General features: G+C 42.4%; 2 protein-coding genes across 3 annotated transcripts in view; one reads left to right on the top strand and one right to left on the bottom strand.

The window, feature by feature from the left end:
- cyfip1 (cytoplasmic FMR1 interacting protein 1) overlaps positions 1-23,863 on the top strand; it is a 40,623-nt gene that overhangs the window by 6,760 nt on the left and 10,000 nt on the right. Inside the window, exons 2-23 of one of the 2 annotated variants that reach the window (XM_085773690.1) lie at positions 3,922-4,039; positions 6,892-6,981; positions 8,164-8,241; positions 8,660-8,761; positions 8,847-9,028; positions 10,395-10,491; positions 10,818-10,946; positions 11,075-11,179; positions 12,044-12,135; positions 13,348-13,465; positions 14,091-14,213; positions 14,598-14,723; positions 14,814-14,980; positions 16,283-16,430; positions 17,274-17,427; positions 17,519-17,675; positions 18,542-18,638; positions 19,025-19,101; positions 19,345-19,453; positions 19,533-19,652; positions 19,839-20,038; positions 22,177-22,264. In XM_085773690.1, coding sequence (XP_085629816.1) covers positions 3,923-4,039; positions 6,892-6,981; positions 8,164-8,241; positions 8,660-8,761; positions 8,847-9,028; positions 10,395-10,491; positions 10,818-10,946; positions 11,075-11,179; positions 12,044-12,135; positions 13,348-13,465; positions 14,091-14,213; positions 14,598-14,723; positions 14,814-14,980; positions 16,283-16,430; positions 17,274-17,427; positions 17,519-17,675; positions 18,542-18,638; positions 19,025-19,101; positions 19,345-19,453; positions 19,533-19,652; positions 19,839-20,038; positions 22,177-22,264 — 2,676 coding nt within the window. In that variant the 5' untranslated portion in view covers position 3,922. Of the gene's footprint in view, positions 1-3,918; positions 4,040-6,891; positions 6,982-8,163; positions 8,242-8,659; positions 8,762-8,846; positions 9,029-10,394; positions 10,492-10,817; positions 10,947-11,074; positions 11,180-12,043; positions 12,136-13,347; positions 13,466-14,090; positions 14,214-14,597; positions 14,724-14,813; positions 14,981-16,282; positions 16,431-17,273; positions 17,428-17,518; positions 17,676-18,541; positions 18,639-19,024; positions 19,102-19,344; positions 19,454-19,532; positions 19,653-19,838; positions 20,039-22,176; positions 22,265-23,863 lie in introns of both variants that reach the window. The other variant, XM_085773689.1, reaches the window with a different exon arrangement.
- Positions 22,665-23,453, bottom strand: fndc9 (fibronectin type III domain containing 9). The gene has a single exon (XM_085773701.1). It carries the CDS (start codon positions 23,424-23,426, stop codon positions 22,767-22,769), a length of 660 nt encoding a protein of 219 aa, XP_085629827.1. The 5' UTR covers positions 23,427-23,453; the 3' UTR covers positions 22,665-22,766.

The following is a 23,863-nucleotide window of genomic DNA, read 5'->3' as shown; positions in this document are numbered from 1 at the left end:
AACCCACTATATTTTTTAGGGAGGCAGAAATTTTGTGTGTTTCTGTTTTTAATTGGTTACTTTCAGTTTCTTATACACCAGCTTGTAAAGCTCAGGGTCAGTCCCCCCCTACTTTCCATCTTGAAAGTGGACTACTGGCATCACATGCTCTTGTAGTCTGTGAGATTATACTTCCCTATTTTGTCACCAAGTTGACTGGTCTGTCAGTCTAGTCTTGGGTGCTTCCAAGTTGGGAACCTTCTTTTGAAGCTCAACTACAAAAGAAGGTGTATTTCTGTAGAAGTCATTTAGATGAGAGCATATTTGTGAAAGCTGCCTTGTCCATAGTGTTTGCCCATCTGACTTTCCTCCTCTCTTTCAAAAACTGTTTTCACCAACTAAACCACAACCTATTTTTTTACTCTCTCTATAGTGTGCGTTTCCAATTAACCCTTGAAATGTGCGCAAAACCTAAATATCGAACATTATAAAACTGGTAATGGAAACACCCATACATTTCGAAAAAAAATCTCTCAATATCGCTAAAGTTTTTGCGCTCTCAATGAGGTGGTTTTTGTGACGTATCGATACAAAACCGTTGTATCGCAAAAGTGTAAATGGATACACTTTGTTTGCGCTTTTTCTAAACGTCACCGGAGTACCGGGTTGTGTGTGGTCCCACGCTGTGTTGGTTTATGTACTTGAGGGGACAAAGGAAAACCCACCTGTTTATTTGTCCATGCCATTGCTGACCCTGGGCATTGTTCTCATCAATAAATTTGAAAAACCTTTCCTAACGTTCCCCTTGTTCCGTGCATGGGTTGAAGAGGTGATTGGCTCGCATCCCGACAGCTACCCACTCCCTCCTGCGCCGAAATGTCACCTTAAGTCACCATAAAACCTGTTCGGGCGTGGTGAGGACCACACAACCCACCTATTTATGTGTTGTCAGCGCCCTCTTCACCGCTGGTTGTTTTTTAAAAGGCTTCCAGTTCTTTCTGCAGTCAACGTTAAAGCGCACATTCCGCCCGTGTTGGTAAAAACAAAACTAGTCCCTCGTATATCAACGGTGGCCGTTGGCTTGAATCACGCTTCAGGTTCGAGGTGGTTATGTTGGTGCGGGCAACGGGGGGTGAGGGGAGGGGGGCATTAGAGAAGCTTCAGCACGGTACAAACGGGCCCGTGTGAGTGCGTTCCTTATTTGGTGGCAGGCATGCAGCGCCACACGGGCTTTGCCTTTCAGCAATCAAGCGCTGGTTTTGTCTTTGTTAATACAATATCGCAAACAGGGAGGCAGCTGAGATCGCTGTGCAGGTCAACCTTATGAAACACAAGACGCTTTAGACCGGGCTCCACTTTCGCAAAATAATACTTTCAATGGAAACACCCGCAAATAGCAATTGCACTTTTTCGAAGTTTCAGAAATATCGCTTTTATTTTGCGAAAATCTGTAATGGAAACGCAGCTTATGACAGATGGACTTTGGTCAGTGTATCGTGCACTTTGGCTACTTCCATGAGCAACACAAAAATGTTCACTTTCTGATTAATTGTTACATCCCTGACAGTGCAGCCAGGAAAGTAACAAATATTTTCTATTGTTAGCTCTGTACTCCCACATGTGTCAGATGTCCACACGGTCAAATTAAAGGGGACATATTATGGAAATATCACTTTTTGAACGCTCTTTAACACATATTTGGGTGTTTGCCTTGCCTTCTGACCCCCAAAATGTGAGAATTGACAAAAAAAATCTGTAATGTGCAGAGCTGTTCCCTCAGTTGCATAATCCCACCCCTACCTGGGACCAGTAGAAGGGGTGGGGCAAGCAGTGGTTCATTTGCATTTAAAGGGACAGGCTCTGAAACCAGCCGTTCTGAACAGGGCTGTTTTTGAGAATATAAAAAGAGCTGTGATGTTTGATCATTGGGGTATTTTGGGGTATTTTGACCAAAGCATGTCACAGACATGTCTTTAACACACCTGGGAACTATTTTAATTTTTGGAAAGGGGGCATGATATGTCTCCTTTAAAACTGAAAGTCTGCACCTGAAGCTCAGTCATTATCACTGTGCTGTAGGAAATGCGTCACTGTCAAAATGTAGGAAGTGAGTGGCATTGTTTATATTGTTTATGAGGTCACATATCATATTATCAGGGCTGTGATGCAGCTTTGCAGAGCGTTGTCATGTGAACTGAGCTGAAATCAAAATACTGCTTATTAGATACTGTATGACCAAGTGCAAATTCCAAACGGCAAGAGCTACAGACAGTGTTTTCAAAAAAAGGTAAAATGCGTCACAACAGACCAAACAGAGAGAGAGCTAGAGACGCCCCTGACCTACAAAGCATCTGAAAATGAAATGCAAAAATTACCTTTTCAACTCAAATCATGACTCATACACATTGTGTAGCCCTGGTACTAAATAATCAATGTAATCTAAAGATATAAGATTCCCAACCGGCCAATGTTTGAATGAATGAAACATAATTTACATAATCTCTTTCAATGCACAAGGGAAGAAAAAGAAATCTCTTAAATGCACAGATGTCTTTAAAGGAACCATACCAACCAGTGAACCAACCCCATGCTTGGTTTTCATCATCAAAAAGAGCGGCTGTGGTTTTGTAATCTGAAGCCTTTGACGATGGTCACGCTGCTGGTGCTTTGTAGTGATCTCTCTCTGTGGAGGGCAGGCCCGGACACGCACCAGCCGCTGCTCCTCTGCATGCTTTACATAACGCCGCATTACCAATAAAACACAATTTAGATGAAAACATGAGCTCATCATTGTCTTGTCATTTTAACGATGATGATTTTATTGTGTTTTTTTTTTTTTTGTCAGAGTGGTGCTATAACCGTTTCCAAACCTAAAATACCATGGCAAGTGACTCCCCACTTACCCCCCCACTCAAATGACATCCCCAATCTGGCCAAGGTGATTTCATGTCACCGAATGAGGCATAAAAGCAGCCGCGTCAGTGTGTGCGGCGCAATCTCAGCCATTAAAAACCCACTGTTCCTCAGCAGACCTGTAATTATACGGACCCTCTCGTCTTTGTGTCCAGCGCCGTAGCTCCGTCTGTGGAGGAGGAGGAGGAGGAGGAGGAGGAGGAGGAGGACACTCAGGACGGTGACCTGGTGTGACCCTGAGCCGGCACACGCACTCACTGGCAGGCTTTTGTGTCGGCGGTGGTGGTGGTCAGTCACCGGGGGATTGTTTGACTCGCTGTCAATTCTGATTGCAATGGGTTTTTTGATTGTTCAGTGTCAGTGACGTCTGAAAGTCAGCAGTCAGCAGCAGCAGCAGCAGCAGCATGAGAATGCAAACCAAAGCATACCACACCGCTCACTGATACAGTGCTAATCTATTAGCATTCAATTTCCTTTTGTTGACCACATGAATCATGTTCTTGGTAACATTTGAAGGGATTAACTAGATGTAAAGGTACAAGCTGGAAGGGTTTTGTGTTGCAGTGTTTTTGCTGTATATGATTACATCCGGTGAAATGTCAGTTAGGTAGCACAACTGTTGCAAATGCAAAAAAAAAGAAAAAAAGGTGGTGAGATAATGCCAGAGAGCAATCAGGTCATTTATTGTTTGCAGAGGTCACCATCCTGCACTGACCTTTCTGGTTGATCAGAGGATATTTGTGCAGGACGCTGGGTGCAGCCTGATAGACGTCTGCACAAAGAGGAACCTGTAGCACCACGCGGAGCTCCTTTTGAAGGTTGTGTTCAAAGCTTAAGGTGCTGTAGTGTCTGCAGTTACATCAGTTTATTATTAGTGATGAGATATTTATGATCAGTTCAGTTTGTAAAAACCAAAGCAGTGTTGAGCTACATTGCAGTAATGGAGCTCTGTTATTATATTGATATAGCATACAGTATCTTCTTTGGATGTGATTTTAAACATGATGTTCTTTGTGTCCTTTTCAGCAGCATGGCATCCACAGTGACTTTAGAGGATGCTCTGTCCAACGTGGACCTGCTGGAGGAGCTGCCCCTCCCGGACCAGCAGCCATGCATCGAGCCCCTCCCCTCCTCAGTCATGTATCAGGTCAGTGCTGACGGCTGCGCTTTACCACTGACCAACCTCGCATCACATAATAAGTCACAGTCCTCCATGATAATACTAGTTTTAGTCAGTGACACTGTTTTTCTAACGAGATGTCACGATGACACAGCGTTTTCTTAATCAGGCCACTACTTGAACATACTCTGTAATGGGACCATCTATTTGTGACTAAGCTGCAGTTACACAGAATAAAAGAAAAATAAATAAATTGATAAGCAAATAATAATATCTAACAGTAATAATGCTATTGCAAAAAAATCTGCACTAGCATACAAACACAACACCATGAGGTCAACCGATTAATCGGCGCCTGTAAGACATTTTTATTATGCAGAAGTTAGGTTCATAAACTACAAGCATGATAACATTTTTGGTTGTTATATTGCAAGACCAGAGTTTACCTCGGCGCCGCCCGGCAGCTAAATGGACGCACATGAAAGCATCTCCTCCTTCCTGCAGCTCCTCTCTCCCTCCTGACGTCCTGTGTCTGTGTGAGAAACACTGATTTTTAACCCGAAGCATTGTTTTTGTGTTTTTACCGTTTCAGTCAGGTTTTGAGTGGAGAAGATCTCTGCCAGTCGTTTTTTTATTTTATTTTGAAAAAAGCAGATTTCCCCCAAATTTGTCTGCAGCATCCATCTGCCCCTGCCATGTTTGTGCTGTATGCACAAACACACACATGGCAGAGTTTGACACATTTTAGATTTGTGTCATACTAATTAAATTAAATCGTTAGATGACACACAGTCAGACAGCTGTTTGTTGCTGAACTAGCAGCTGGGACTTTGATGGGTAGAAGATTAAAAGACCTGCTGGTTCTACAAACCGGTGGTTCTGCAGGTTGAACAGGTGTGTTTTTGGCTTTTTATTCAGCTTCATTGCTCTTGAACAACAGCCCATGAACTCGGTTTGACTCCACCGCTCTGACGTGATGTGTTGAGTTGGGGAAATACAGGAACGGTACAGTAAGTCATCAGCAGAGATCTTCTCCTCAAAAAGAAATGGACCTGGTTGAAACGATTAAAAAAAACTATAACGATGTTTCACGACAGACTCAAGGCAACGGGCCTGTCCTGTCCAGTTGCAGGCTCAGGCAGAAAATCTAAGTCAACTAGAAACCTCATCATGCTTATAGTTTGTGAGTGAAGTCGTCTAAGTCAGGGGTTCTCAACTAGTCTCACTCTGTGACCCACATTTTCCCATGGTCATTAAGTTGCGACCCACTTTTATAGAATTCAAACCAAGAATTTTTTTTTAAAGCCTTTAAAAACTCATTTTGCTCTTTATTGAGCAAAGTGCATTTCAGAGCACATGAATGAAACTGAGGAGGACCATGACAACTACATGTATGGAAGTGAATAAAAAAATATCAAACTGCACAAAATGGAGACCAACAAAATGATATATTTGACTTCTAATGCATCTCTGCATTCAGAGCATATTCACAAAAGTGAATAAATATCAAATTGCAAAATAAAGACCCACAAAACAAGGTATTTTTACTGCATTCAGGCCACATTAATAAGAAACTGATATCTTTGCATTCAGAGCAAATGGAGCAAATAATAAGAAACTGAGGAGGACCATTACAACTGCATGTGTTCACGTGTCTCGTGTGCCTTTCAAAATATTTTATTTTTCAAAATAAAAGACATGTCCAACATCAGATGTGCATTAAATATTATTTACTTTTTTGACCTGCTGTCCGTGACCCATCCAGAACGAGTCCGCGACCCACTTTTGGGTCCCGACCCACCAGTTGAGAACCACTGGTCTAAGTAACAGAGGCGCCACCCTGGCCTTAACTCTGTGTGTAGATGTGGTGCAATAACATGACTGCACCACGGATTGGCCACTATTGTAGCATAACTAATGTATCAACAATAGTTTTTAAAGGTTAAAATAGTTTAAAATGTCCTGTCAGTGTCCTCTCATTATTCTCAGTGTCCCCCAACTTGTAGACTTTATTATAGTATTTATTTATAAATGGACTCAGTTGTTCAATCACTTCAAATAAAATCAAAGATGGCTGGGGGCTTTTATCGGCTCTTCCTGCTCCAAACTACCATTATTCTGTTGATCTTTATAAAACCACTATCCTTCGACCTTGACAACAGAGGCTGTACTGTAGGTGAACTTGCTCCCTTTTCTCATTCAAAAACAGATGGACACAATGTTCTCTTTCTCCTTGTCTACCTACATGTAGCCCGTTCCCTTGCTTTTTCAATCTCCCTCAGGGTCACCTCTCATCAGAAAAACAATTAATGAAAGCTGCAGTGATCATCACAGTCAATTCAACTTTCTGTTGTGGCCATCAAAGCACAGTGGATAGAAAGCATCATATGATAAGCACATCAGTCTCTGGACCTGGATTGTCCAGAACAACCACAATTAGCTCTACAGAACAAGGCTTTATGAGAAAATACAGATTCACACACAAAGGAAAGAGTTTGTTGTCTTTAATAAAACAAACTGAACAGAAATAAATAGTTACAGTTGAAGCAGAAATGTTAATAACAGCAGAATCAGTAGGATCAGGATAATTTATTAGACAGAGGTTACAATATGGCACTGAATACAGAAGCTTAGATAAGATGGGTATGAATTCTAGTCATCTGTATAATTAGTTTCAGCTGCATTTGCAGGCAAATTTTAATAAGGAGGAAACATTGCACGCAGAAATATGAAGTAATAACATTGAAATAAAAATGAATTGTAAAAAAGACTAAACAAATTGCTTACACTGGTTACTTGGGGCAAATATGTTTTGCCTGTAACAAACCTGATATTTGTTGTCAGTTTAATTTGTTGTTATTCCTCCCATCTTCCCACAGCCCAATTTCAACACCAACTTTGAGGACAGGAATGCCTTTGTCACCGGCATCGCCAGATACATCGAGCAAGCCACCGTCCACTCCAGCATGGTAGGTGGAATCACTTGACAGCAGTGACGGGAATAACAGCATTAAAATAAACGGCGTTACTTTTTTTTCGGACGGTAAAGAGTAATCAAAAAAGTTACAATGCCCTTACCGTTACTGACAATAAGATGCGCCGTTATCAGCGTTACTTGACTTGAAGTACCATCAGAAAACAATACACCCATTTAGAGTGGAACTATGCAAGTCTGTATGTTTTTCCTCTGTGTTGCTAACCCTCCACCTGGCCATGTGCATTTGTTTACAACGAAGCCAGCGAAAAATCTATCTATGGAGTGGTGGATGACCCAACTGTGTCCTGCTTAGTTCCTCTTTAAGTGTATGTTATATACACATTATTTTCAGTTCATCAACTGGTCAGAAAAAAGCCGTTCATCACTTACTTCTTCTTCACACCGAGTGCTGAGCAAGTTGGTTAAGTAAAGGATAATGCCCGACTATCCCTTACATAAACGGGGGTTAGAAGTCTATGTTATATCTATAAATTTGACATATTTGAGCATTTTATTAAAAAGAAAAAGTAACACAATAGTTACTTTTCCTTTAATTAATTACTTTTATCATGTAGTAACTCTACATTTCTGAGACTTTGTTCCTAATTCAGTTACTTTTTGGAGAAAGTAACTAGTAACTATAACAATTACTTTTTTAAAGTAACATGCCCAACACTGCTTGACAGTGTGTCAGACGTCTCCATCGCCTCAGCGATGACCTGGTGGGAAAAATAGATTCACCAGAATGAGGTCAAGGGCTCGTTGGGAACAGGATCTTACAAGGGACTGGTCCGTCCCACCAGGGCTTTGGGTATTGTGTAGGGGGCAGCTCACAGGCCCCAGGCCCCGAATCAAATGGCCCGTGGACAAACGGATCTTCTGAACCATCCCTTATCAGGGATAGAAGGGCTTTGTGTCTAATTAGTGAGGGACTAATTGCTCAGGGTTCAGAATCAAACAGCACTTTGTACAGAGGCAGCAATGGTTTGAATGCACTAATGCACTTCCCTGCCACCCACTGGGAATAGATGACTTACAAAGGAAGCAATGGCGCATGCATGTTTTTATTGCACTGTGTGTGCGTGAGTTTGTGTTTGTGTGTCGTTTTGTTTTGTTTTTTATTGGGAAAATGTGACCCAGTTGGGGATTGATTGGTTTTGTTTTTCCAAATTAGAACGAGATGTTGGAGGAGGGGCAGGGGTACGCCATCATGCTCTACACCTGGAGGAGCTGCTCACGTGCAATACCACAGGTAACCACTGCCTTTCTGCTGGTAACGCTGAAACAATAGGTCAATCAATGGAGTCAAGACGGTTAATAATGCAATGTTTCTCATCATCTGTCATTTTCAAAGCCCAAATGACAAATATTTTCTTGTTCCAACTTTACATTTAGACAATTTGCTGCTATTTTTTTTCTCTCATATCTAAGTGACTTGAATATTTTTTCTTTTTTTGACACTTGAAATATGCCACTTTGCAATTCTAGGAACTATTTCTTGCCATGTTGTAGACAAACAATTGTTCTCCACTATAATCTGCAGATAAATATACTGTAGCCATTTAAAAGGACCAGTCTTAATCAGATGTGACAGTATTTTTATTCACAATAGCTTTATGGGGTTTCCTTGCAGTTCCATATGACTTCCTGTTTCTCTTTTCTTGTTCTAGGTCAAATGCAACGAACAGCCCAACAGAGTGGAGATCTATGAGAAGACAGTGGAGGTCCTGGAGCCTGAAGTCACCAAGTTGATGAACTTCATGTACTTCCAGGTGAAGCATATATTTCTAGAGATATGACCAGGGAATCTTTAACCGTCTTGTCTCTTGTATAAACTGAATCTTCTCTCTACTCCAGCGCACAGCAATAGACCGTTTCTGTGGGGAGGTCCGTCGTCTGTGCCACACCGAGCGCAGGAAGGACTTTGTGTCGGAGGCTTACCTGATGACCCTCGGAAAGTTCATCAACATGTTCGCTGTGCTGGATGAACTGAAGAACATGAAGTGCAGTGTGAAGAATGACCACTCCGCCTACAAACGGTACACACAGTCAGAGAACATCACAGCAAACTCTACTGTCTCTAGTGACATATCGGCCACTAGATGGCAGCACCATCCTCACTGCCTGAACAGCATGTTAGACCAGGAAGTTTCCAACCACCCCACCCCTTCATGGTTCCATCACAGGAAAAATGAAAAACATCTGTGTATGAACTGATAGAGGACATGTTAGAGCTCCAGGAAAAGATAGGGATGACTACAGTTTAAACTAAGTATTATGTGTTTAACTGATTTCTTGCACTTAGGTTTGGAACATTCTGGAGGCATTTGGAGACGTAATTAGGAAGTATAATGTTCCCAGGAAGTGGGTTAGTTAGCTGTGAGCTACAACTTGAGCCCTATGGGTTTATTTCTCGCCTTTAACAAAGCATTTTATAAAATAACACATGAACATGGGGTGTTTTCTATTATAATTATACAAGGAAATATATTTAATCAACTAAATAAGCCTTATATAAAAAAACAAACAAAACAAAAGACATGGTTTTCAGGGAAATACATATTTTCCATTGCTTCCAGATTGCTTCCTCGAATTTGGATTGCTGAAACCTCATTGAGAAAGTGATTCTTTCCATCACAAATATATTGTACCATTTGTCTACAGATGGGATGTCTGGTTTAGGCCATTTCTTTATAATTGCTTTTCTAGCAATTAAACTCAGTATTCCAAATAAATATTTAGTTTTAACACCTGCAGTCGTCGCACGTACAAGACCAAAAAGAGGTTTGTCCCAGTCAAATGTAATGTCAGTTCTAAAAAAAGTCACCTATTCTGAATAAAATAAATCGTTATTTTTGTTCAGGCCCAGAACAAGTGGTAATGATTGGCTTCCTAGGAGCCAACTCTGTGTTTTTAAAACCAAGGCTTGTTAAGAACTTGGTGGAGGTGGCACCACTAAAAGTCAGGCCAGATTAGATATTAGCACTTCCTGTTAACAATATACTCATTGATATGCAGACAGCTACTACTGGATTTCCGTGACACTCAGGGAGGTTTGGCAAATAAAGGAGCAATAAACAGTTTTTTTTCCATTTACTTCTGGATATTTATTTGCTATATCATTCAGAAGTAATGATAACCTTGGGAAGTGTAAGTCATGCTGATTGTTAAAATATGCATGTCTTTGCAGTCAGTTGCAGCAAACATATGACTCTAATAAAAACACAAATCATGACTCACATCTTCCCATCTCTCCCTCTGTGGTCCCACCGGGGAGATGTGCTTCACATTTATTCTGAAAACCTCTGTGTTAAAGTGACAGAAGAAAGATGCTTAACATCTGTTTTGTGTGTGTTTTGTGTTTTTTTTTAAATTAACACCAGTCTGTTTCTTGCCTTCGCCCAGAGCGGCCCAGTTCCTCAGAAAGATGTCTGAGCCCTCATCCATTCAGGAGTCTCAGAACTTGTCCATGTTCCTGGCAAACCACAACAAAATCACCCAGGTTTGTCAGATGTGCATCACACACTGTTGAAAAATATTCTTGTGGTTAAATAGTTTAAATGTGAGAGGAACTGTGTCACTACATCCTGCCACTGGTTTCACGCCTCACATCAGGTTGAACATCTGCCGAAATGTGCAAAAATGATGATGTATTCAGGGACATGCGGAACATGCGGTTTAAAAAAAGAACAGCGAGAAAGTCTATTAAAGGTTAAATACAGTCAAGAACATATATATTATACTCTAATGTCCTTTACAGTCAAATGAATCTCTCTGTATGAATCACATCTCTATGATTTCGTAATCATCTCGTGTCCTGTCTGCCAGTCTTTGCAGCAGCAGTTGGAAGTGATTAACGGATACGAGGAGCTGCTGGCAGACATTGTCAACCTGTGTGTCGATTACTACGAGAACAAGATGTACCTGACTCCCAGCGAGAAGCACATGCTGCTCAAAGTGAGTAAAGGCTGCACCTGCGGCCGGAGCACGATTCCTCCTGCCCTCTTCATTCTAAACAATTTACTGTGGCATTATTGACAGGAGTGGATCTCCTAAATATAAACCACCGCTCCTCTCTCCCACAGGTGATGGGCTTTGGCTTGTACCTCATGGACGGAAACAGCAGCAACATCTACAAGCTAGACGCTAAGAAGAGAATTAACCTCACCAAGATCGACAAGTTCTTCAAGGTACAGAGGTGTATACTATGTGTGTCGGGTGTACACACACACACAAGGACATGTTTTGTCCCGTTTTCCTACCACAGACAGTAATATAATACAAAAAGAAGGTGAAGTGTTGTAAAAATGCACTCTGATGACATTGCAGTGGTCCATGGTTTCATTATAACAGGGTCAAACTTTATTTCATTGTGCTCAGTGCAATGATTCACTCACACCCCACTCCTTGCTTTCTCCCCCTCACACACTAACACAGTGACACTGGACCCATCTGCAAATAACACAATAATATATACCTATTTATTTGCATATAAAACAGGGAAGTGAGATCCTATCACAAGTGCTAAATGGAGATATATAATTTGATCCAAAATCCAAAATTGTGCTTTTGTGTAATATATCTGCACACACACACACACACACACACACACACACACACACACACACACACACACACACACACACACACACACACACTCCTCATACTGTTGTTGTGTTTCTTTTATGATTTTGATTGTGTAAATACAGTGTTGAGAGACTGCAGCAGAGACTTGAAGGCTGTACGCTCTATTGTAATACATATTTATTTAAAAAAGCTATTGTTATTCTGTCATGTTATTCTTAGTTATTCTGACAGATTTATTTCGCATTATTTCATTCAAGCATTCATGCATGCCAGAATAGCTGCAAGGTTGGTCTTAAATTTCATTGGACATGGTCTTAAAAAGTCTTCAATTAGAGTTGAAAAATTCTGTGGGTACCCTGTTTATGCCAAACAAACAAACTTGTTGTTTTCACCTCTCTTCTTCTTCTCATTCATCCACTCTGTTAAGTGCACTAAAAACAAACCTGCTTTGTCTCTGCTGTTCACAGCAACTCCAGGTGGTCCCTTTGTTCGGTGACATGCAGATTGAGTTGTCGCGGTACATAAAGACCAGCGCTCATTTTGAAGAGAACAAATCCAGGTGAGATGAAGCAGGTGTCTGAAGTAGGGTCGTAGGCAGATGAGTGGATTAGAGCAAAGTAACACTGCTGCTGTAAAACCACACCAGATGTTGGACGTTTGTTCCCACTTCACTGGCCCATCAAACATTTACTGCTAATCAGGTGGAAGTGGGAGCATCATGATCTACAGCCATAGGACTGTCTGTATTAAAAACTGTATCGATGATCATAATGATGATATGAGACTAGAATATAATCTGTAGATTAGAATATGCAGAATGCTGCTTCATCTGACATGTCAGTCACTATGACTCTGTCTTTCAGTAAACTACACTGTTTTATAACAGGCGAGTTAAACATGTATATAATCATATTTAGAAACAAAATGCTCAGTAACTTTCTAAGCATGCTGGGTACTGTAGTCTCAAGCCGTGGCGTGGCTCAAGGGAGAGAATCCACCTACGTCAGGAGGGAAACGTGTCAGCAGCTACAGGGTGGGTTGCCCTTATAATCCCCAGAGGATGAATCCTACCTGATCCCCCCCCCCAGTTTACCAGGGGTGGGCCCATGTCTTAGCTGTGTCTGGATGTTGCGTAACAACGAGTGCATCCTGCTTTGGGTGATTTCAATTAGACTCAATGTTCTGTGAGTGGATCCCTGCAAAACTAATAACAATCCCGTCAACCTCACAGAGCCACGACACCATACATTCTCCATTTATTCCTATGAATATAGTTTCCAGTCTTAAAGGACACATTGTAATTGAAGGATGCTATTTCTGGCTGTTGTAGCTGTGTGAATTGTGAATGCTTCGCAGTATCTTTAAATATCAAACAATCTTTCTCTTCAATGAACTGATTTAATGACACACTGTTAGTATTACAGTTGTTTCAGGGTATGGCAGTAAATTGGCACCAGTATAAAACTGAACCTATATTTGTTTTTCATTTTCACTTGCTACATCAAAGCTTTGAGGGGGAAAAAAAAAAAAAAGTCAGACTGACATGTTTGTTTTGTTGCAAACCACCCAAAGAGACAAAAGCCTGAAAAGAATATAGAGTACCTTCCTAACAATAGTATTTGTGCAGCCACAGCCTGATGCCAAACACAGATTCACACCCGTCCTTATTAAATTGCCATGCGCTCCGTCTCGGCTTTTCTTCCTGTCAGCGTCTTTTCTTTGTCAATGCGTGTTCCTCACTTTGCTCCCCTCCTCTCTCCTAACCCCCTAGGTGGACTTGTACGTCTATATCCAGCAGCCCCCAGTACAACATCTGTGAGCAGATGATTCAGATCCGCGAGGATCACATGCGCTTCATCTCAGAGCTGGCTCGCTATAGCAACAGTGAGGTTAGTATAAAGATTGCACAGGGTTTTACTTTAAAGCGAGTCGCCCAGGTGCACCACTGGTGAAAACTGGTCATCAGCTAGGTGGACGCTGATATAATGCTGAAGAATGGATCTGTGAATTTCATGCATATGTACTAATGTTCTCCTTCACTTCAGACGTGAGCCCATTACATAAATTAACATACAGTACAACAGCTACCTGACTATTTCAGCGAACAATCTTGGCATATAAGCAGGCTTTAAGAGCTCTCTCTTATGTGAGAGGTATTTAAATTCACAGCAGTGATGTAACAAGCTTTTGAGCAGATGTCTCGTCCCTGAGGATTTTCAGATGTCACAAATCGGTGTGATTCAGATGGAGGTTTAACTGACTTGTGTGTCACAATTCCTGATGCACAGACACAAATATATGAGAGAATGGCAGCGTCAATGTAATGATCGCACCATGAATGAATTGTTGCCCCTGGGGTTTTGCACTCAGACAATTTAATTTAAGCACCCAACAGTTCATGTTGACAAGTCCTTTTTCACTCTCACACGTACGCTGTAAACAAATCAGGATTTCATGGACCGGCCCGTCAGTGGGTTAAGAATGTTTTTTAACTTTGTGTCGGTGTCGGTGTAGGTGGTGACCGGATCGGGACGTCAGGAAGCCCAGAAGACGGATTCTGAATACAGGAAGCTGTTTGACTTGGCGCTGCAGGGCATGCAGCTGCTCTCCCAGTGGAGCGCACACGTCATGGAAGTGGTGAGGAAGCACAGATTGGTCATTATTTACATGTGTATGGACAGAGAGAGAGAGAGACAAATGGAGAGAAATAGTCAAGACTTGTGTTTATCTTGTGATTGCACAGAGCAGCATGTATCACCATAGTAACCAAATACAAGTAGTACTGCTTAACAGTACTACCGCAGTAACAGGCTCATCTTCCTGACCTGCAGAACGGAAAGATTCAGGAAATCCTTTATTCCTGCTGCCATCAAGATGCACAATGCCATTTGTTAGGCTTTACATGTTTACTTGGCATTCAATCATATCAATTTAGGTTATGTATTTCCCTCCAGGGGATGAATAAAGTGTTTTTTTTCTTCTTCTTCTAACGTGTGTCTGTTTTCTTACTTCTCTCCACAGTACTCCTGGAAACTGGTTCATCCCACAGACAAGTACTCCAACAAGGAGTGCCCTGACAACGCCGAGGAGTACGAGAGAGCCACCAGATACAACTACACCAGCGAGGAGAAGTTTGCCCTGGTGGAGGTCAGCTATGATTATAGTATGCACAGATGCGCGCAGCACAGTGATTGACAGCAGGTCCTCTCACTGATTAGAGCTTGTGCTTTCTGGCAGGTGATGGCTATGATAAAGGGACTGCAGGTGCTGATGGGACGCATGGAGAGCGTGTTCAATCACGCCATCCGCCACACCATCTACTCAGCCCTGCAGGACTTCGCCCAGGTCACTCTGAGGGACCCGCTGCGTCAGGCCATCAAGAAGAGGAAGAACGTGGTCCAGAGGTACAATGAGCCAAGCACATTCGCACCTCAAGTGGCCGCACAGCACTCATGCATGTATTGTTGTTCTGTCAGTGGCTGGAAGCATTGTGCATTGTCCCACAAACACCTTGAAGAAATCCCCTCAAATTTGGCCTGAATTTTTACTCAGTGATGAAATGATGAGAATTAGGAAGCCAAAGTTCACAGGTCAAGATCACAAAACACACTTTTAGCTATAAATGTGAAATTCACCCTAAGTATAGCAAAATGTAACAGGATAAAATAATGGAGTCATGACACTTCATATCCAGATAGTCAAATGTCATTTTAACCGTGACATCAGAATGTTCGGAAAAAACACCTCCCAGAAATGTTGTCATGGAGACCAATCCGACAGATGTTTTTATTGTTAGTATGTTTTGGAATGCTGGGAAAAATCCTTTGTGGTGTTTGATTGAAGAACGACGCCAGAGGATGTAGCATCAGACGAGTTCATTAAAATCAACAACATGTTCCAGACGTATTGAGCTTATGAGTGGGCGCCTCACACTTAATGTAGTACAAATAGTCTCAGAAGTCTCTATGTTGATTGACTATAAGTGGTTGCCATTAGCTCCTTCAGCAGTACGTGATGTAAGGACAAGGGTAAGAATAATTTGACTTTCGGTCTGGCTTTCAGGCCCCGTGGTGTGTTTACACTGCTGGTCATATTTTATAATAACAGTTGGTTAGATGGTTAAACATTAAATAAAAGGCTATAAATGTCATTCAGTCGGTTTCTCTTAAAGCAGAAGTAAGCGATCCGGTCGTTTTGGCTAATTTCTTGTCAGTTGATGGAGTTAGCAGCCCCCGCCCTCATCCCTTGGCTGCACACACAGCCCTTCATGCCGTTCTCTCTCCTCATTGGATAAAGGTTGTAGGATACAAGAAAAGTTTTCTCCTCGGCTCAGAGCAGAGCAGAGTGACTGACAGACCCGTGTTTCGGACCAAACACTCTATGTAAGTGATTGCTGTCGGAAGTTATAACTATTTAAGACTTATATTAACACAAAAATATCGCTTACTTCTGCTTTAACTGTGGTTGTAAAGTCATCTATCAGATCATTGCTCTGATGAACTCTTGTTTCCATTTCTGATATTACTGCAGGTCTCTTGTTTTCAGTGAAGAAGCTCTCCGCTCTGTGCAGCCACTCCACAAAAAATCTCCAAACTATATAAAACTAATGAATCCCACTAACTTCCGAGTGTTTATCAGTTCGTACACTGTGCGCAGACTGTCGAGCCATCTGGTTGAAGTTTGTGAATTGTCCTGTGCCGTTGCAGCGTGCTGCAGGCCATCCGGAAGACCGTCTGCGACTGGGAGACCGGCCGCGAGCCCCACAACGATCCTGCCCTCCGTGGAGAGAAAGACCCCAAGGGTGGCTTCGACATCAAGGTTCCTCGCCGTGCTGTGGGCCCGTCCAGCACACAGGTCTGCTGACACACACCTTCCTCACTTTAACCCCTCCCCCTCTTGCCCTTTTCCACATTTTCCAACGTGACCCTGGTCCACGTTAATCATAGGTCTTGTGAAGCTTACGGCGGCCCTGTGGAGAGATCAGATTTGAGCTCAGGTCTGCAACATATCAACAAGAGAGCTTGAGAGCTCAGAGGGCTTTATAAACCTGCCTGTTAGATATTTTGTATTGATCTCTCATCATCTCCCTTCTCAGTGACTCGATTTCTGTCCTGTGTCCTTGTGTTGCTGAGTTTAAATCCATTGATTGCAGTGCCGAATAGCAATTACGTTACATATCAGACTTGTTGTCATTATTTAGAAGCAACCCACGTGTTGCATAAACTACACAGATTTATCAGCTTAGTGCTCAATACCAAGAACTAATCTTTTTTCCAGGTTGCAGGGCTGAAAAGCCCAAAACAAACACCTTCTGGTTTCATCTGCCCTGAAACTCATCTGAGTTGTAAATGACAGATTATGAAACATGAGAAAATGTTCCCCCCTGAGGTGAAATCAAAACTTCTACAGGTTTCGGGTAAAAGGTTCTGCAGCCTCCCCGCTGTGTTGGAATAGAAAAATCTACATTCTTGGTGAATATTCAGGTAGATTTTAGGTGCAGGTTTTTCACTGAGGTAATATTCTGTGACATGTAGGAGGCAACACAGGCAAGAGCTTCTATATACGCCACCCACCTGTAATGAGATTTGAAAAGCTCTATTAGAAGCATATGCTGTGTTTTCAGGTGGTGCAGACAATAAAACCAGTTGACAGTAAATGAGATTTCACTCCCATTGTTTCTCTGTATTGTACATGTAGCTCTACATGGTGAGGACCATGCTGGAGTCTCTGATTGCTGACAAGAGCGGCTCTAAGAAGACTCTGCGCAGCAGTCTGGAGGGCCCAACCATCCTGGACATTGAGAAGTTTCACCGCGAGTCCTTCTTCTACACCCACCTGCTGAACTTTAGTGGTGAGGAGAAATGATGATGTGATCCTGTGACTCCTCAGAGTTCTTCTCAGACCTGTTTTTTTTAAAAGAAACTGTTTCCTCCTCTGTGCAGAGACCCTGCAGCAGTGCTGCGACCTCTCCCAGCTCTGGTTCAGAGAGTTCTTCCTGGAGCTCACCATGGGTCGCAGGATCCAGTTCCCCATCGAGATGTCCATGCCGTGGATCCTCACCGACCACATCCTGGAGACCAAGGAAGCTTCAATGATGGAGTAAAAATGCACTTTTGCTTCCTTTTCTAGCCATAGATTTAGTTTTACACCCATCCAGATGGACTGTGAGCCTTCCTTTAGCTTTTTACACTTGTCTAAATCTTTGATGAGAAGAGAAGCTGTCTTTAGGTTCTTCATGTTGTGGCTCGAAGGTTTGAAGAACAAAGACAACACACTAAACTTTGTGCTTTGAGTTTGTCAAGAGAGAAGTCTGTCTGTGTGAGATTATTGCTGGTGTGACTGGCCAAAGGCATTCAGCGACTTCAGTGGCTATTTCCTCTTATCTTATGTTTTCAAAAAAGACCCTGGGTAAAATCCTAAAAATTGGGATTAGCCATGAATGTCTGTTTTTAAAACTTTGCTGTAGGATTATGCCGATATGATGCAGGTTTTACATAATCCATTAAGCTCATCATCCGGCATGAACTGTAACTGCTGTAATTCTTCCTGTGCGCCCAAATCTGGTGGAGAGCTTCTGTAGAACCATATAGATATTTAATATTGGTGGTTAACACATAAAAAATGAGAATTTCTGTATCTGAGGACCAGCTCTGAAGCACATTAACTTATGTAAATGTGAAATACTTGAATTCTGAAACTTGAGTTGAAGTCTTACATGTCTAACTCAACAATGGTCGACATATTTACCCAAACTTGTCAGAATCGGTTTGTTTTACCTCCTTTACTTTTTCTATCCCACTTCCGTTTCAGGATTATATGAGACAATGTGGAGTTTTCCTATCATCTGTTCTCTTTAGCAAATAGCCACACTCAACGTGCATTCATATTGTAATGTTTCCTCCACTTGTGAATCTCAATGAAAGCACTTTGGAATTAAATTCTCCTTTTTTTTCAATCCCCTCCAGGTATGTGCTGTATCCCCTGGATTTGTACAATGACAGCGCTCACTACGCTCTGACCAAATTCAGGAAGCAGTTCCTCTATGATGAAATAGAGGCCGAGGTAATTCTCAAAAACACTTGGTGCACATAGTGAATGATTTCATTTTCCGCCTTGACAAGCTTAAACTTTGGTGTGTGATGAAGCTGCAGTACAAAAAAGTCACCGTTTTAAACGAATTGTCAATGTACTAAGAAAGTCAGTGTCTATTATGGCACTTTTCATCCTTTAGATGGGGGGGCAGGAAAATACTGTGTAGCTTTCAAAAGCAATGTCAATGTAATTTCCTACCATGGCAGCACATAAACACAAGTTCATTTTGCATTAGGGTGATTTTAAAATCGTGTTTGGTTTTCAAGTACAACATTTCAAATCTTAAAAAAAAAAAAATCTGTTTTATGGTGGAGTCGAGATGTTTTAGTTGATTTTAATCTGTTTTCTTATTTCAGGTGAACTTGTGCTTTGATCAGTTTGTCTACAAGCTGGCTGATCAGATATTTGCCTACTACAAGATCCTAGCTGGAAGGTAAGTGACACATGGATGAACCTCACTTGAAGTTTTAAATCTGTAGCTAGAAGGAATAAATAAAATACTGGTAGATGGTGATCTGAAATGAATGGACAGACGGGAAGAAGTGAAAAATGGTCAAAAAAAAGTCAAAGGTATAGATTAAATTGATGAATGCAGTAGTTTCCAGAAGAAAAAAGGCTTTAAAACTGTGGGTTCACACATTGTACAGTCAACTTTACTCTTCTTCATCTCCCTCAGTCTTCTGCTCGACAAACGTTTGAGAACCGACTGCAAGAACCAAGGGGCCAACATTCCCTGGCCGGCCTCCAACCGCTACGAGACTCTGCTGAAGCAGCGCCACGTCCAGGTGCGTCACCGTAACAAACAGTATTCTGATCCCTCTCCCTCATGTCGGACCTCCCTTACTGACTGCTTGTGAACCTCAGCTCCTAGGCCGCTCCATCGACCTGAACAGGCTCATCACTCAGAGGGTCTCCGCCGCCCTTTCAAAGTCCCTGGAGCTGGCCATCAACCGCTTTGAGAGCGAGGACCTCACCTCCATCATGGCAAGTTGATGTGAATCTTTTAGAGTGGATGACGTCCCCCTGAGTCCGTCTGTTTTTTTGTGTTTTGCTCTTGAATTTTTTTTCTCTCTGTCTGAGATAGTTTGTCCTTGGTGTAAAATACTGTAGAGACCATGTGTTGCTGTGCACTTACATTGATTGTTTTACTGTGTAATACTTGGTTTAAAGGAACTGGAAGGTCTTCTGGATATCAACCGAATGACGCACAAGCTCCTCAGTAAGTTTCTGACTCTGGACAGCCTGGACGCCATGTTCCGCGAGGCCAATCACAACGTGTCGGCCCCCTACGGCCGCATAACGCTGCACGTCTTCTGGGAGCTCAACTACGACTTCTTGCCCAACTATTGCTACAACGGTTCTACCAACAGGTGAGTCACGGCCCGAGTCACGGTCAGGGCTGCACAGTGTATTGAAATATAACTACAATCATATTATGGCCACGTCACGTGCAATATCCACAAAACATATTTTAAATTTGAGTTTTTTTGGTACACCCTGACTTCCAGATCAATCAAATCGAGGGAACAATATCGTTTGGTACAGGACCAACAAAAATCACAAAATCACTGATTTTTTCAGTGAAAATAAAATGTTAAATCACCACATAATGATCAAATATTTTTTCACACTCCACTACTGCAGCCTGTTCTCTACCTGTCTGTTAAACTCTGTAGTTAATTAACACTGTGGCCAATTACAGTTCCTGCCAACATGCTGCAATCATAATTAATGGTCATGCGCTTGGCTAGTTACATAAATCATTAATCACATAACACACAGGTGACCCATGGTGGCAACTGTCAGCAGTGAATCACTGAGTCGGATAAATGATTCTAAAAGAAAATAAATATGGTAGAGATCAGAGAAAGGTCAACTCAAGCAATGCAGATTAAATCCAGATTAAATGTAAATGTAGATGCACGCAACTCTGAAATCAGAGGCAGGATTATCATCCAAGCAAAGCAGGAAACTGCTCTTCGTCTTTAAACATGTCTTTAAAGAAGTCTTAAAGAAGCAGTGATATATACAGACAAATATATTTTGAACTTGTCTGCACTCGCGAAAAGGCATGAAAATCTTTAAGGTTAGTTTGAATTATATTTCATATTTTATTTCTTTGCTCGTCTCTGACCATAAAGCCTCTTCTGCAGCAATTTACTGCTTCAAGGTTATCTTCAGGAGGACTGAGAAAAGAACAAAGATATATATATATGTGTGTGTGTGTGTGTGTGTGTCTTATTGTGCACATACAGCGGGGAAAATAAGTATTGAACACGTCAACATTTTTCTCAGAAAATATATTTCTAATAGAGCTATTGACATGAAATTTTCACCAGATGTCGGCATCAACCCAAGTAATGCACACATACAAAGAAATCCAAACATTAATGTCCATAAATTAAGTTATGTGTAATAAAGTGAAATGACACAGGGAATAAGTATTGAACACATGAAGAAAAGGAGGGGCAAAAAGGTATGGAAAGCCAAGAAAGCAGCTGGAGTTTGTCAGTATTTAGAATGTAATCCTGTCTCCTATCAGTGCAAAGTAATATCTGCTGGTTTAGTCCTGATTGATGCCTTTTAAAAAGGTTTCTCACCACCAAGGTGTCAGACAATAAGTATTGCATGATAGGTAATAGCAAAGAGCTGTCTAAGAGCTGTCTAAAGACCTACACAACCAAAGATTTCACACAGAAGAGTCAAAACGATAATCAGAAGGGTTCCCTAACAGTTCAGGACCACTGGTGGAGAGCTTCAGAAAGACCTGGAATCAGCAGGTACAGTTGTTTCAGAGAAAACAATAAGTAATGCACTCAACCGCCATGGCCTCCATGCACCACACCATGCAAGACATGGAGGCCATGGCGGTTGAGTGCATTACTTATTGTTTTCTCTGAAACAACTGTACCTGCTGATTCCAGCTCTTTCTGAAGCTCTCCACCAGTGGTCCTGAACTGTTAGGGAACCCTTCTGATTATCGTTTTGACTCTTCTGTGTGAAATCTTTGGTTGTGTAGGTCTTTAGACAGCTCTTAGACAGCTCTTTGCTATTACCTATCATGCAATTCTTCTTGTCTGACACCTTGGTGGTGAGAAACCTTTTTAAAAGGCATCAATCAGGACTAAACCAGCAGATATTACTTTGCACTGATAGGAGACAGGATTACATTCTAAATACTGACAAACTCAGCACTCACTCACAGCTGCTTTCTTGGCTTTCCATACCTTTTTGCCCCTCCTTTTCTTCATGTGTTCAATACTTATTCCCTGTGTCATTTCACTTTATTACACATAACTTAATTTATGGACATTAATGTTTGGATTTCTTTGTATGTGTGCATTACTTGGGTTGATGCCGACATCTGGTGAAAATTTCATGTCAATAGCTCTATTAGAAATATATTTTCTGAGAAAAATGTTGACATGTTCAATACTTATTTTCCCCGCTGTAATATCCTGATGTCAGTGCTGGAAAAGATACATTTTTGAAAAATGTGTGTGTTCAGGTTTGTGCGCACCATCCTGCCGTTCTCTCAAGAGTTCCAGAGGGACAAGCCCCCCAACGCTCAGCCACAGTATCTGTACGGGTCCAAGGTCAGTACCATTCTCTTTTATCATCACTGACAAAGACAGAAAGAGCTTTTAATAGTTTTTTATTGATTTCTGACAAGACCGACTTCTCTGAAGTCCACTTATCGAAGTCGCATATTCACCACAGAAACATTTACAGAATATAAGTGGAGAAGCTCAATTAACAGTGTGTGAAACATGCAAAATGAATGGAAAACAAATGCAAAAATGTAAATGCATCTTACAAAAGCATTGAGATCAGAAAGTCCTCCATGAGCTGTAAGAGAGACATTCAGAGGGACATCATCATATTTATAAATATACAATTATAAAGACAATATCAAGTATCAGCGGACAATCGGACATGCTTTCAGAACATTTATCAGCGTTTTTCATATTTTGGTTCCTGTGACAATATTTGTACTTCTCTCAATCCCAAATAGGATTTTATTATAAGTGGATGAAAATACTCGGTGACAATTCAGTCGGAGCGGAACAATGCCGCGATGACCTCAATCCACTTGATTCACGCTGGCTCGCTGCCAGACAGCTTAGCCAGCGTCCTCAGCTCGTGGTCTTGGGTAATTATGTGACCGGGGGTCTGCTGCTGCGCCGCCGCCGCAGCCGCCGCGAGGAGGTGGTGGGGTTGCATCACGGCTGCGCGCTTAACGCTCTCCTCGCTGCCGTGGGGCGTGTAGAGGCGTCCAGATGTGGACACGTCTTGGAGGGCGGAGTTGGTCACCGCTGGACAGCCGTCGGCCGTCTGGCTCTGGAGGGAACAGATGGTGTGAAGACATCCCCACAGCAGGATGCCGGCGATGACCAGGAGCAAGATGCAGCAGGTCAGCCAGACGCCCATGGCCAGCTCCCAGCCCGCCCTGTCGTGGCCCTCGCCGCCGTCGCTCGGCGTGCTGAACACCTGGCACTGCTCCCGCACCGGATTGGCCGCCTGGCACGTCACGCACAGGAAGTAGGCGGTCTGCGGGAGGAGGTTGGCCAGGTGCGCGCGCGTCTGGCTGACGGGGATGCGCTCCTCGTGCATGAAGCTCTTGCGCTTGTAGCCCATCAGCAGGCTGTTCCAGTTGGGGTCGTACATGACGCTGTAGAACGTATCCAGGCAACCGGGCGCCGACGGCCAGCTCACCCTGGCCGAGGTGGCGGAGATGTTGTAGACCACGATCCCCATGAGGAGGCGTCGCCGAGATGAGGCGATAACGAGCGGAGAGCGTGTCTTCAGTTCCTAGAGCTGTCGATGTAAAACTGAACTGGAAGAGAGAGAGATGACACACACACAGTTAAACACAGACACAACGTTATCTTTTTGTCTGAATCTTTCCACCGAGTTCTTCGTGTGCGCTACGCCTCCATCACCCACAGGTTGTGGTTAAAACAGTGTGAAAGGAGCAGGTTTGCTGGTGTGGTGTTTGCTGTGATTACAGTGGATTACAGCACCTATAGCCAAACTGCATGCATAAGAGGCTGCAGAGAAATTATGTCTGGCCCATACATCCTGCTCACATTGCATAGTGTTAAACATATAATCATGTTGTCATGTATACCAGCCACATCACACAAAGGGGAAAAAAACAGCGTCAGTTGACAATAAGCATCATAAGAGGGACA

The sequence above is a fragment of the Trachurus japonicus genome, chromosome 4 (assembly GCF_045865225.1).
Source record: "Trachurus japonicus isolate A0001 chromosome 4, Traja_1.0".
NCBI classification, from domain to species: domain Eukaryota; kingdom Metazoa; phylum Chordata; class Actinopteri; order Carangiformes; family Carangidae; genus Trachurus; species Trachurus japonicus.
Note: the sequence above shows the minus strand (reverse complement) of the source record. Positions and strands in the feature narration are given on the sequence as shown.

Excerpts from the sequence above, each read along its gene's own strand:
- fndc9 (XM_085773701.1), bottom strand. The coding sequence starts at position 23,426 with ATGGGGATCGTGGTCTACAACATCTCCGCCACCTCGGCCAGGGTGAGC.